Source organism: Vanellus vanellus, assembly GCF_965231255.1.
Source record: "Vanellus vanellus genome assembly, chromosome: Z".
Classification (NCBI taxonomy): domain Eukaryota; kingdom Metazoa; phylum Chordata; class Aves; order Charadriiformes; family Charadriidae; genus Vanellus; species Vanellus vanellus.
In genome coordinates this window covers 52911343-52926502 of record NC_138908.1, presented here as the reverse complement: position 1 = coordinate 52926502, position 15160 = coordinate 52911343, and the positions used below count along the sequence as shown (strand labels likewise).

Sequence of the window (15160 nt, the reverse complement as noted above, 5' to 3'; positions counted from 1 at the left end):
TTGATAATCAAAGTATTTAATTATAACAAGATGATGAAATTATCAGTCATTAATGCTTTTTAAAATCTTGCAAAGCTTTCTCAGTAAGAAATTTCCTTTTTCCTCTGCTCTCCAGGATGGTTAAGAATTTACAGACCTCTATGAAGTTGACTAACTAAAGCCTACAACAACCTCCCTACCTAAAAAATATTTGATAAAGCTACTTAAGGTCAATAACATTGTATGAAAGTAACAAAGGGCCCCCCATCACAACTTTTCATAGCCCAATGATACAGACATACTCCAAATCCTATTTTCCATTCATACTACAACAGTGGAATAAAAATTTCTAAGACAATAAACTGAAAAAAATCACAATAGTTTGGAAGAATGGTGCTGTTCAGACTCATTACTAATATCTTCTGCCAGTTCACTGCAATCAGATAATTCAAATTGGACAAGATGTAGATCAAAACCACCAAAATGGAGTTCCAAGTTTTTCTTCCAAAGAAGAAGAAAGAATTCCAATCAAAAAACCTACAGAATTTCATAGCAATTTCTAAACTTGTATATTGTAAGAGTTGGAATAATGGTAGAGACTTTAGAGAAAAGCACAGAAAACTACAAATATTTTCCTTTGAATACGACTAATGCCTTTATTCATACTATAAGCCAGTCTAAAAAAACCATAGTACTCAAATATATACTCAAAACATGAAAGCATTCAGAGTCTGATGCTGAGAAACTCACATACTTGTTCTTTCCTTTATGTACCCTGTCAGGTTTGAGAGGCTTAATACATTCTTCCAAACTAATGAACTAACATTAAAGCATCTCACTTTTGCAGTAATTACTTAGATGGCCAACTGTTTTGGGGAGTTACCACTGGGCATGCCTGAGAAGGACATGTGGAGTCATTTATGAGTCTGAACATTCAACATAACATTAAAGTAAGCTGCATTTTACAAGTTACACCACCTTCCTGACAATTACAGGTACTGAGATACTGTTCTTGACTGGTTTGGTAGCCTGCCACTGAAGGCACAGGTTAATCCCTGAATTATTTCAAGGTTAAATCTGCTGTCTTATATTCCCATTACTCAACTAACTAAACAAATAGGAGACAGGCTTCGTGAAGAGCATTTAGGCACACTGCACATCTCATGGCAAGTCAATGTGCCAGGCTGCTAACGGGTTACAGATACTGCCTTCTCCATCTATGCAAGTTTTACTACATTTAGTGCAGACTATTTTAACGTATGCAATCATCAGCTCAAATCTTGCAGCGTATTTTCAGAGTCTTTTTAAACACCATTCTCATGGATTTTTACGTAATGCAAGTTAGGTTTTTGATGTAGCTTTTCCACAACTAAAACAGTACTTGAGACATGAAAATGAATTTGCGTATTTATTTTTTACACGAAAAACTGAAATAATCAGATTCATTATAACCACATTATATACCACATTATATTTTAGAAAAAAAAAAATGAGTAAGAGCTCAGGGAATGCAGTTACTCACACAGTGCTTTCTCTTAGGCTTGTGCAGGACCACCCGAACAAGAACTGTGGGTGGTCCTACGTTACTGAAAGAGGCTAAACTAAAGGCTGTGAAATCAACAAAAAGTTAGTTTTAGAATGCACATATACCAGAATCAGTCAACAACGTAACAGCACAGGCATAGTAATTTTGACCAGTGGACGAAGACAGCAACCACAGTTGACAACTGTTCAACTTAGAAACATTAAGTAACAGTACAATTCCTGTTCTGCTAATATTCTCTCCATCATCACATGTTCACTCTTCTATATAACGGTTATTACAGAGAGAAGTAATACCAGCCAGAATAAGCTAACATCAGTCTACACCACTATAAAAAGTGTCTCTGTATAACAGCTATGAGCACAGAAGAGAGACTCAGGAAGAACAAATCAAAGCTCTGCATACCAATAATAAACACCCATGCCCAGCTCAGGTATCAATAAAAACAACAAAACAACCTTCTCATAGAAGAAATAAGTGTTGGATAAATATTCTCATAAAGTAAATATTACAGAGTCATTTTCTTTTCTCTCTCAAGGGAAGCAAGGGCCAGAGAGAGAATCTGATCATACAGCAACAGCCAGGGAGTCAAAGGAGGAAAAAGTAATCATTAACATGAAAAGTTTTCAACATAAATATATCAGAACCTTATTTCCTTCCTTTGGAGTCTCAAGAAGCTATATGTTTAATCTTTGAACTACAGTTTTACATAGAGATAGACCTTACTACTGTAGGTAAGATACAGATAAAGAGTCTGGCAAATCTGTAAAGTATAATTTACCAAGGCCATGGAAATTTTGGCAGTTAAATTCAGTCCAAAGCTACCGCTTCTGGGTCTGGAAGTGTCTTAGCAATCTGAGCACATCACTAGAAGTCTCCTTCTCATGGCCTTCGTGGCACAAAGATGCAATAAAATACTACAGAAAAACTAAAACCACTTATGAACAGCATCATCTGTTTCCATCACAGTTTAAGTAAGGTGTTGCTTCAGCATGAAATCTAATGCCAGAGAAGTGACTATCTCACTTCCTTAGGGAGAAACGTCTGTGCAGCAGTACATTATGAAGTAAAGCAATTTCCATTTGAAAATCTTGCTTAGATGGTCTTGCATAATGTGTGATGCAAAGTTTTTCCACTAATGCTGAGCTATCATTTTTTCACCATGCAGAAATGTCTAGAGCCATCAGTATGTAACTAGAAGTTACTAAATCTGCTATTTTTAATTCTTTACAACTTTCAGATTTGTTGACAAATACTTCAACACATATATCAACCCAATTACACATCCATTTCCCAGCTCCTAGGGACCTTAACTGTTCTGGAAAATGTGAAGGGAGTCAGCGCATATAAAATTATGCTTCCCTGAAATGGTGTGCATGCAGTATTTCATTGCTGTATAAATAGTTTTAACAAAAACGTACACATTTAAAAAAACCTCTACTTACACAGGGATGTTTTCAAAGGCATCTTCAAAATTTTCCTGCAAAAGAAAAAAAATTGTTTCAGTCAAATGTGCATGTGTTTTGGAACTCTCTCTGTAACACAGTAGAAAATTACCATTACCAGATCAGACTTAATTCTGCAACATACAGTAATAACCAGAGTATTCACAGTCTACTGACTTTTTGATATGCTTTCAGTGCAAATTACCCAAAGAGACATATTTCCTATGCACCTAATACATCAGGCTACAGTTAAGTTAAATCAAAGACCTCTTCATATTTTATGGTTTTTTATGCGTAGATTTACTGGTCAGCTAGTGCATCCTGGATACATCAGATGTGCTGCACAAATTCCTGATGCAGAAGTCTGTATTGCCTTCTGTGATTTACTTGGTGGAAGCTTGGGAGTCTGAAAATGAAGTGTTCTAAGCATATAGCTGATATGCAGGTTGGGCAGAGTACCTATACTAGGTCCAGGATGCATTATAGATAGCGTTATACGCATAGCTATATAAAGATAGCATTATATGCAGCCAGCTCATGCATTACTAGCAGTTATGTGAACAGTTTGGTCCAAACATCTAAAGGGTGTCTTTTTCACCTAGGTTAAAACCTCTTTCCACCTAGGTTCAGATTTCAAATTAAAATAAAGGAAGAGATGCACAAACATAAAAATTGTCAGAATGGTTCAGCTCAAGGGTCATTTACTTCTGTATCCAGCTTCCAGAATTGGTCCACAGAAGTGTGTAGCAGAGACAACAGGGAAAAGAGACCTCCCTCCTTCCCACCCCACACTTTGCAGCCTTGGGCAACTTAGGGAATTCCAGGCCTTGATGCAGTTTGTCCATCCGGTGATTTTCAGCAGACCTCTGTTCCAAGTACCAGTCCAGCCTCACCTCGATCCCATGTAGACTTCTTTTTATTCATAGGGTCATAACCTTAGTAAGGAATTTCACAAGTCTGCCACCCATGTTGTGCAAAATAACGATTTCTACTTGAACTTGGCTCCTTCTACCTTTGTTTAACAGTTCCTAGCTTTTGAATTGAAAGACAGTGAAGAATAAATTCCTACTTTCTCTTTCCCTGACACTTACAATTTTTAAAACCTTCATTATATGATCCACATCATCTCTTTCCAAGCCAAAGACTGCTACCTTACTCAGTCACTCCTCGAGCAGAAACCATTTCTGACTTATGACTGTCCTTTCTGCTCTTTCCATCAGAAGAGCTGGAAGTATGATGGAAGAGATTGTTCCAATTTTTAACATATCCCAGAAATAACACTGACTTGGTGTGCAAAGGAGTATGATAATACAAATCTCACACAGCATTCTCAGTTTATGTAACCACCAATGACACAAGCACTATAGTGCTTGCACCAAACCTTCCAAAAAAAGTTTTCAAACCAAACCCAACACTAACAAAAGAAAAAACTTAAGTGCCTTGCTAAAACACCAACTGCAGCTTACTTCAAGGCTGTCCACTCAGTTAAGACAATGCACACACTTGGAATATTGTTAGACTCACTGTCAGTGAAGTAGAGAATTGGTGCTTTAGTGGTATTTACCTTAAGCATGATAACATGAGACTGAAGCTAACACCCAGTAGACAGAGACCTATGCTTCATGAATTTTGCATTTCTCAGCAAACTCAGCAGAAAATGCATCTGATAAATAATCAAACAGTGTAATGATTGTTAGATTCTGTTTCTCTGCCACAGGACAAATTCAGCTGTACACTACGTGACTGTGATCCACCCTCCAGAAAACGTTAAATTACTGGTATTTTCAAATGAGGAAAAACTTCCATTCAGAAGAAAAAACAAACTGTTGCAAAAAGACAGGACTTTCTTCATCCCTCATAGATAGAATACTCTACTAGATCCATTTTTAACTACTGCAGTTGCATGTTCTTTATTGCCCGCAGAAGCCACTGCCAAGGAGTAACATGTACGTATTCAAAGAAATGTTATAAACAGACTGCCCAAATGCTCTCTTTCAAGCCAAATTTACCAGCCAACAATACTCTATCAGGCAGAACAAGACCTATTGTGAAGAATATAGTAATCAGCTTCAAAGAAGCCAATAAAATGAAGCCTGATCTTAAGAGACCTGAACCACGTTTCGAAAAGCTGAACAAAACCCAGCAGGAACAAACATTCTGGACAGAAACTGTTACCCATGTCTCACCCCAGACACTGAGGGTCTTGAAGTGTTTCTCCGAAGACTGTTTGCCTCCTTGAGCCACTTCTAGAGACAAGAGGAGAAATTCAGCAAAATAAATAAACAAAACACACTGACAGCTTTTTTAGCATACCTCCATTTCCTCTGAGAACAAACTTGACATCAAAAGTCAAGGTACTTTTAACTGCCAGGTACTTACAAAGAACAGTAACAAACAGAAGTTTACACCAAGATGTAAAAACATCTGTGACATGAACCTCTTGCCTTCTCTTTCAAACCTGTATGTACAAGAATAAAGGGAGAGATATCATAGAATACCAGGTTGGAAGGGACCACAAGGATGATCTGGTCCAACCATTCTTGGCAAAAGCACAGTCTAGACAAGACGGCACAGCACCCTGTCCAGCTGAATCTTAAGTGTCCAATGCTGGGGAATCCATCACTTTCCTGGAGAGATTATTCCAATGGCTGATTGTTCTCATCGTGAAAGATTTTCCTCTTGTGTCCAATCAGAATCTCACCAGGACTAACTTGTACCCACTACACCTCATCTATTTCATGTGACTCCCTGTAAAAAGGGAGTCTCCATCTTCGTACACACTGGAACATGATAATAAGGTCTCCTCTAAGCCTTGTTTTGTCAAGGCTGAACAAACTCAGTTCTCTCAGCCTTTCCTCATATGGCAGGCTTCCGAGTCCTCTTGACTTTTGTAGCTTTCTCTGCACCCTCTCCAGCCTGTCCACATCTTTTTTGTATAGCGGGGCCCAAAATTGAACACAGTATTCCAGGTGTGGCCTGAGAAGCACTGATTAGAGTGGAATTATGACTTCTTTATCTCTGCTGGTGTTGCCCTTGTTGATGCAATCCAGCATCCTGTTGGCCTTCTTTGCTGCTGCAGCCCACTGTTCACTCATATTGAGCTTATTGTCCACCAGGATGCCCAGGTCCCTTTCCACAGAGATAATTTGGACTCTGTCCAGATAAGGGCCCTCCTCTGCCTGGCTCCTACTGAATTTTGTTCCCTGCTGTTCACACTGGCCAATTGCATATCTAAATATTTAGGCAATTAAGTACAACCTTGATACTTTCCCTTCCGTACCAAAGCATAGGGAATAATCACAGCCTCTCAAGAGATTCCTCAAGGCAGCTAAACAGAACATTGCTGAAGGTGACTACTTCTATGCTAAAAAAAAAAAAAAGCACAGTTTTTCTTAAGTTCTCTGTGACTTCCCATTACTACTGCATGCAAAACAGGTATTAGAATACATTTAATTTGACATCTTGTTCTCATTTCCTCAGCTGTCTTACACAAGTTTGTAGTTGGCTCTACAGACTCTCACTGATTCCCTATAGATAAAAGAAAGTTGAAGGTACTAAAAAAGTCTAGTCATTTTCTATACCATTCCATGCCTATTACAGCAAAAAAAAAGTTGTATCATCCTAAAGCATAAGGGAAAAGACTGCAATTGAGTAACCCAGAACAGCTCCTCCCAGATCAAGTTCTGGGATTCATCATGTTCCTACCAAGACATAGAAGGTTTCAGAAGCACTCAGAACCCATTAGCTTTTCTCCAGTAGTCTCTTAAAATTTACCTGCAAATCAAGCCTATTCAAGAGGTGAAAAAAAAATTAAGAGTGAAGTGTTACATAAAATACAGAGCATCTGGAAGACTTCAAACTGTATATAATATAAACACGTGGATAGGTATGCATATAATATATGCTATGCCAATTAAAAAAAATAATCAGGTGATTGATAAAGTTTATCCATTCCTCAGAGCACAGAAGCAGCCCCAAAACAGGGACAGACATATTCTTGCACATTTGGTTAAAGCCTAGTAAAGTTCCCATCTTCAACTTCTCATCCCAACACTGCAACTTCTAGCTGACACAGCTGGAATGCCATAATCCATTCCCAGAGATGCTTGTTCATTTCAGTCTACAGAAAAGCAGATTACTTAATTTAAGCAAAACAGTTTTAATTAGCACTGATGACAGGCTGCACACAAGTTCCTTCAGGCCTAAAGACACGGGCAACTAAATCAGCCATATTTGTGACCTCTACACTTCAGCAGTGTTAGCGTAGGAATACAGTTTCCTTTATTGAGAGGGCTGGAGAGACTCAACAGAGACTGAGGTTAACGCAGTCCTTCATTCGTTCCCTTCACCTGACCCAGGTCCATCCTCCAGCAAGTCCCAAAGGTCCTGCTCCAGTATGTCCTTGTTATAACAGCCACACACATTCGGCAGAAATCTTCAGGAAATGCAAACTGCAGTTAAATCTACAAGAAGGGCAACACAGCTTATTTTCAGATGTTCTACTCAGAAAAAGAAATATCTTAACACTTAAGTCAGTACCAGGAGAAAGTTTAACAAGCATGTCCCTCAGTACACAATGCTGGCTAATGCTGCAATCCACAGATTTTTATTGCACCTTTTCCACGGAACACATCAATCCAAGAATTTAAAACCCGTGAATGTCAACAAAACTGCCACTAGATGGCATGAGAAAAACTGATTCAGAATATTCCATAAATCTGGGAAAAAAAAATATCGGCGCACGATTTGACAAAATCAAGCCGTCTCGAAATTATTTTTCTTGAATTACATCTTCATTTTTTTCTGGTTGATTATTGCACTACCTCACATCTTTTTGAGGCATCATTTTCAAGATGGGAGCAGGTTTGAAAAGAATTAAGTTTACACAACTTAGAGATGCTCATGTTTTGCAAATCCAAGGAAGTCAAAGTCAGACAGAGCCATAAATGGACACAGTGTATTAACACAGAAAAACTGACCAGAGTTCCTGTAATCTTTAGCAAGGAGAGCAGAAACCATTTGCAGCAGACCACAATTCACCTATAAAGCCTCACGAAAAACAACGTGCAAGTGAGACCCTTAAACTACTACAGGACGTTTTTCAGTCACTCTACTTTTATTCTAATACACTGGAACAAAGTGGAAACAACTGCTTGTCTTGATTATTGCAGAACCAATATCATAGCACCAAAAGTGAAGTCTCCTTTCTTCCACATTCATCGTAAGTCACTTAACTTTAAGCAACCTTTACACTATATCCTGTGACTCATTCTAAACTATTGTCTTAGCTTGACAAATTAATTAGCAAACTTAAGTGTTTAAACACTTGCTCTTTTCAAAGTGAAGAAGGCAAATTTGGTCAATCTAAACTATTCCTTTAAAATCCATATTTATGACAAAATATCATTACCGAGTAAGGTATAAACCACCTACATTCTCCCCACTGATAAAACAACACGCCTTCAGAAAACTAAGTCCAACCATACCTAGGAACACTAGCCATGATTTGGAGTCCATACTAGCTTGGGCAAGGGGAGAGGGGGGAAAAAAAGGCAAAAAGCCTTATGTGAAACACATCAATGTAACATGAATAAGGCTGCACATTGATTCAACAGACATATTAGACCACACAAGATAATGGTGAAATAATACTAGCCAGAATTAAATACTGTTGCTACACCACATTTACCTGCCGAGTCTCAGCTTTATTTTGCAGGTAACACAGTTTTAAAACAAAATTTGAAGAACCATGAGCTTAATAGTAACTCCCCTCCCTGGAAAGCCCACATATTAAGATATTGCAAAGCACAGGACTCTATGGAGTCAGTTATGTATTTAGCAAGCACATACACTTTGAGATGCTTTTAGTCCTGATGCTTTTGATAATCTTCTCTACAAGTATGGGTACATCTAATTATTTTTGTCTTCTTGTCTTCTGCCATTCAGCCCATACCATCCTTTCCCTCAAAAACAATAAAGGCTTGGTGAAAGAGATGTACAGCAAACCCAGCCTCTCAACATCCATGCTGCCGTGCGTACTTTGTGCCTGCACCTGCCTGTGGGAAGCACGGTCGACACTTTGGAAGTCAGTGGCTGGATTCTACATAAACAGAAAGAGGCTTCACTGAGAGGTCTAAAATTTCTCAATCCAACAGGAAAGATAACACGTTTTGAACTGTGTTAACATGAAAATTACCATTCTGTATAGGGATTCATCGCACAGGACTTTAGGGAGTCTAAACAAAACTTAGTTGACAAGCTCAGAAGCAGCTTTCTAAAATCATGGGAGATGCATCCTATTCCCTCTGGCTAAAACTGTCTAGACCCAGCTGAAAGGGCAAGACCATAACCATAGCATGTGGGGGTATAGACTAAATTTCTTTTTCCTTGTTAATACTGAATATAGGAAAAAAGAGTGACTATGGGAAGACAATGGGGAGGTATAAGGAGAAGAAAGTGATCCACAACATCCATAGTACGGACTGGGACTATGAAAGAGAGGCCTTCCATATGATCTTCGTTTCTACAACAGAACCAGTTTCCAGACAGTTTCTGTAAGTCAGCAGTCACAAGGTTTTATTACCAAATGGGACAGAATATTAAAAAAATATATATTTTGAACAAAATCTTTTCTGTTTTGCAACTCTGTAAATACTCATTTCTTCTAAGCCTTAGCCAAGACTACATTAAAAATAATTCCAAGAAACTGGTGTCTAAAAATTTTAAACTCCAGGCCCACAGAAGTGACAACTTAAAAATCACTGGGCATTTAAAACTTACCAGGCATTATAGAAACATGCAAGCTCCTAAGAATATTACTCAACGATACGAAAGGACAAGATACCATCTCCCCCATAGTTGACTTGACTGAACGGAGAACTGCTAACAGAGGCTGGAAAATCTCCTGGGTAAACAGCAACAAAATTAGCAGAATTCCCAGATGTGCAGCTACATGGGATCATGGGTGACTTTAGCAAAAGAATTGCTAGAATAGCCCAGAGCTACCATCACAGCAAGCAGCAAGTAACTGAAAGACCTCAGTTACTGTAAACTCATTAACATGACACTAACCTCAGGAGAAAAAAAAAAAAAAAAAAAAACCAAACACAAAACACCACCACAGAACCCAAAATAAAAGCTTACTAAAATTATATTTAATTAATAAAGAACTAGAGCACAGTTGACATGGTTCCAAAAAAAATGGTGACAACGGTGAGAAATCTGAGAATATTAAAAACCTCTCTTGGTTGAACAAGCTATGAAGACCACCACTTTGAACTGGACAAGCCCTTTTTTTTTTTTTTTTTTTTTTTTTTACATGCTACACTGATCTAGTTCTTAAGAGGTACCTGATAAAACATACATTATTTTAAGAATTAGCTGAGTAAACAAGAGGAAAAGCAGTTGTCAGTGGAAGACTATAATTAAATTGTTTCTAACAGAATCTCTCCAAGGCTTCTTTCTGTTCAATAAATTTCCAATCAATACTCTTGAAACATACAGAATACTAATGAAATGTTCAACCATAAGTAATTAGAGGAATACAAATCAGAATAACAAAAAATACATGCCCTTAGAGTGACTGGGATCATTAAGTCAGTCCCAAATGAGATGCACGTGTAAAAATAAAGAAATCATACACACAGTTTGAGGTTGTGTTATGAAAAGCAACAATCCTAAGACTGAAAGGTCATCTTGACAAGAAATTCAATATGAATTCCTGCTGTAACGTGATCCTTAAATTAATCTGCAAACAGTAGAAAACAGAAAGCTTTAGCATCCAACTGTAAAACTTTGTACTTCCCTAGAGTTCAGCCTTCTTGAATGCTGATAAATATGTAAGATAACAGAAAAGATCACATGAAAATAGTTCAGGAGGTAGAACACATGAATTATTGCAAGAGCTACTTAGAAGTACAATCTTTTGGATTCACCAAATTCAAGACAGCAGAACTACTTACTGTCTCTGGCTCATATAAACAAAGTCACAGAAAAAAAAAAAAAAAAAACCAAAACAAAACACTATCTGCTGCATCAAGTTCACACTTTTCAGGCAGAGTGCTAACTCCTGGACCACACCAGCGACAATAACCACCGACACTGTCTTTTGTGTCTCCAAACCAAGAGTCTGAAAAGCACAAAACACTACAGTTCAGCTAAGCACAAATTACTAGCTTTGACACCAGCCAAGTTTCATTAAACTTACAGCTTTTGTTACACAAGGAGCAAAGTATGTGTAGTTCTGACATTAATCTATGGAGAATTTGTTCAAATCAACTCATAGGCTGTGACTTGAGCCAAAGATGCTTTTATGCTATCAAATTTACTGATCCCTTTTATAGGATCAAAATGATAATGCAGGTATAGACTCCTTTTTAAGTAGTTTCTGAATACTGCTCTTTCACAGCAAAAGGACACTCACTCTCCCTGTAACACATCTTCATAGACTACAAGGATTTGATCTTGTTGCTTTAACAACCTGCACCTCCCCACCAACCACTCCACTGAAGCCTCAAACATGAGACATGACTATTTCACAAAAATGGATGATGGAGATGAACAACAGTGCAAGCTCACTGGTCTGAAGTTGTGAAAGTTCAGGTTGTAATACTGCTCAGTTAACAGCAAATACATTCAGCTAAGGAAATTGAATTTTTTTGATTCATCTACAGTAAGAGAAGAAGGGTAACATGTCTACACATATCTACAAACTTCTGATAGAAGCTGCACAAACTAAAATAAAGAAGTAATTCTGAGAACTTGACCTATGAAACATAATCTGTTATGGATACCTTTCCTGTGTACTAACAATCAGATGATTGTGTCACATAAGGACAGAATTCCACTGTTGCTTAAATGGGGAGTGGCATGAGAAAACATTACCTAGGACTGCATATTTTTCCAGATGTTAAGAGAGAAAGTAACTCCCAGCACTACAGTAGGACCTGGAAGCTAACATGTCATCTTGAGCAAATTCATAAAGTATTAATGTAAAGAATTAGTATTTTGATGACCCAAATAAAATTCAGATTTCTTTTCATTTCAAAAATATGGATGCTTTTCACTTCCTAATACTTATTCAGAACTGAGAGTACTTTGTATTATAAAAAGCTTAAAAATTGCAACTTTTTAGCTGCCACTTCATTAGACTTGATGCAGTTATTTCTTATAGAAAAGAGCAGTCCACTTTACAAACCAGTAGAAAAGTAACCTGGGAATTAAATCTTAACATCTTAATGTTTATTGTCAAAAAAACCCAAACATGTGAGACAAAAGGCATTTTGATGCTGTCTTGACAGAGAAACAACTTGGGGGAGTGGAGAGAGAAGAAGACAACCCTAACCCTTCTTCTCCATCACCTACATACACTTTATTTGCCACTGTGACACCAGATCCTGGCATTAAGGATTCATAGCCTGGGAACAGAAACACATGAAAAACACTCAGTTCAAAGGGGAATGAGACAATGTAGCTGTTACAAAAGAGGAAAACAATTTCCCCTTCCCAGAGACAGAAATAGCCTTGAGGCAGCAAGAACTGAAATGAAATGCACAAGTTCTGTTTTACTAAGTACAACCAATTTTTACACGAAAACTAAAAAATTGAATTAATTTCTCCAAAGGAAAAAAAATGCACATATTTTTGTGCTTATGTATTATTTCGAACTTACTGGTTTGAATTATAAATATCACTCATCTGCTTTTTAAAAATTGTTCTCGAGAATATTTGCATAAAATATCAGTGTTTTTCCAAAGAGCTGATTAGACTGCTCGGTGGCCGTTTTGGAGGAGCTGTATTTTGTTAGATATTTTCCACTGCAGATGAAGAACCTCAACTGTCAGAAGTCAAAGATCAAGCTCAGTAGTTCAGACTTACATACTCAATCTCATCCATGTAGAACAGTATGCTACATTAAAAATCTTTACTGACATGGGTAACCTGGTTGGGGGGGTCATGCTTTACTGAAAATTAAAAAAAAAGAACAAACAACCAAACACACACCAAAACCAGGAATTGGTAAGGTAGAACCCAGCTTTACTAGAAATCTGGTTAACAAGAGTTGCTGAACAGTTACCAGTCAAACAAACTTCAGTGTCACTTAGCTCAAAAATTAGATGTCAGTACCCACAATAATGAAGGTTTTTCCATTACAGTCTGGAAAGCCATGGCCTTTTGATGCAGCTGGTCACCCCCAAATTACCAAAAGACATATGAAAACTGATTCTTAAAAGATCCACTCCCCATTTTTTACAGATAACAGATGTTTGTAATGAATGCACCTGCCATAATTAAGCACAAGTAACGAACATGTTTTAAAAAGTGGACAATTCCTACCCTGCCTTCAGCTGCACGCAAGCCGGACAATTCTTAAAACAGCGTAACAGCCACACTGTACAAACCAGGGCAGGACTGAGAATGAACATCAATTGAAGGAATTACATTCAGCGATGTCAGTTGTTGTGGGTCGGACCAGTTACATACCACGTGGAGCAACAAGAAGGCGGCTTTTCTGTATCTGCTTCTTAAGACAGGGCATAAGGCAGCCACGCTTTACTACGCTGACATCAGTCTCGTTTGTTCTAAACACAACTGGCTGAGCTTGTGCCATTTTAAACAACACCTCTCCCTCGTGACTGAAAAGTGGAAATAAGCAGATTCAGTTACACACTCAGCAAGTAAAGGATCACAATATACTTCACTTTAGTTGACATGCAAATGGCTGCTGTCAACAGTTATTCATGTTAGATTCATATCCAACATTTTGCAAATAAAAGCAAGAGTACAGTTTCAGTTAAAGTTGGCTGAATACCAAGCTGGCTTCCCTTACTGTTTACACTGGCACCTTCCTGGTATTTGACCTGCATTTGTTAGTTTGACCTGCAGTTGTTTTTGCACAGAGCACTTCTAAGAAGCAGAGGAATAGGGTAGCAGCATAGAACTTCATTGCTGCAATAAAGCTTTTTTCTTCATTTTTAAATTAGTTGACCATCTTTCCTGTCTGTCTCACGCACCCCTCTCAAGTCCAAAGGAGTGTCATGTAGGCTTATATTTGTTTGTGAGTGGCACCAGAAAAAAAAACCAAAAACAAACAAACAACACACTCAACCAGGAGTTCCCAGCCCAGTACAAAAGCACCAAAGTATATTCCTCATTGAAAATCTCTGCAGAGATTGCACATCACTATTCCTGATCAATTTCACTGGACAAAACTGATTGCCAAGCAATTCTAAACTGAAAGGCAGATACAGACACCTCCTGGCTGAATACATCTTCCTTTTCATACTGTCCAAGAGCAATTTGAGAAGAATGTGAAGGCAACTACTGAGAAAGTAGGGACAATACACAACCATTCTTCTCAAAACAGACACTACACAAGGTAAGACACTGTAAGCTTGTCCTCTCTAGACATAACAAAGATTATTCAATCAAATTAATTCTTCTTGCAGCAGACTTGCCTCTGACTCTCACAAGAACTTCATGTCAAGTTCATTAAAGTTTTTACAAAAATTCCAGCCATCATTAATCATTTCACAGCAATTACATAAGAACACATTAAAATCAAAAGGAACTTCAGTATGCTATTTAATATGCCTATAACATTGGTAAGACCCTTGTTACATCTTTCTAGACTTAATTCTTCTTACACATAACCATAACCAATAAGTACCAGGTACATCTGTCTTTTGCAGGACACTGGAGACAGCAGGGGTGAGACACCACTGCTGAAAGACAAAGCTGGTAAAGACTTTCCTACCTCCAGTCATCTGGATTAGCAACAAACATTTAGCAAGCTTCTATCAGCTTCCAAATAGACTACTCAGCTAATTTTTTTGATTCTGTAGAAGAGGTAAAGACACAATGAGAGGTTTGAGAGACACACCAGAGGGTACTTTCAGACACTAACTGAAAGCAAGGCATTAGGTCGAGCATCAGAAACAGGACAAGTTTTACTCTCTTAGCTTGCTTGTATGCAGCCAAGGCATGAGTAACTTGAAAGTCACTAGCCTCTCTACGACTCAAATCAAAAAGCTTGGTCTTATCAATTCTGGCAAAGATAATATTTCACAGCTAGTGACATTTCACCCGTTCTAGTTCAGAACTGGCCATATCTCATCGTTTAACTTTCCATGACTGACTAACCTTCACAGGAATTTTGGCTCAGTCTAGCCAAAGGGTCATTGAACAGTTTGCT

The 15160-nt window shown here is 37.9% G+C and overlaps 1 protein-coding gene across 1 annotated transcript in view; it reads right to left on the bottom strand.

The window, feature by feature from the left end:
- Positions 1–13576, bottom strand: part of TTC39B (tetratricopeptide repeat domain 39B) — a gene marked incomplete at its 5' end in the record, with an annotated part of 61320 nt that extends 47744 nt beyond the window's left edge. The window contains 3 exons of the mRNA XM_082497986.1: positions 2968–3002; positions 12331–12383; positions 13450–13576. Coding sequence (XP_082354112.1) covers positions 2968–3002; positions 12331–12383; positions 13450–13576 — 215 coding nt within the window. The remainder of the gene's footprint in view (positions 1–2967; positions 3003–12330; positions 12384–13449) is intronic.
- Between the last annotated feature and the right edge of the window lie 1584 nt (positions 13577–15160).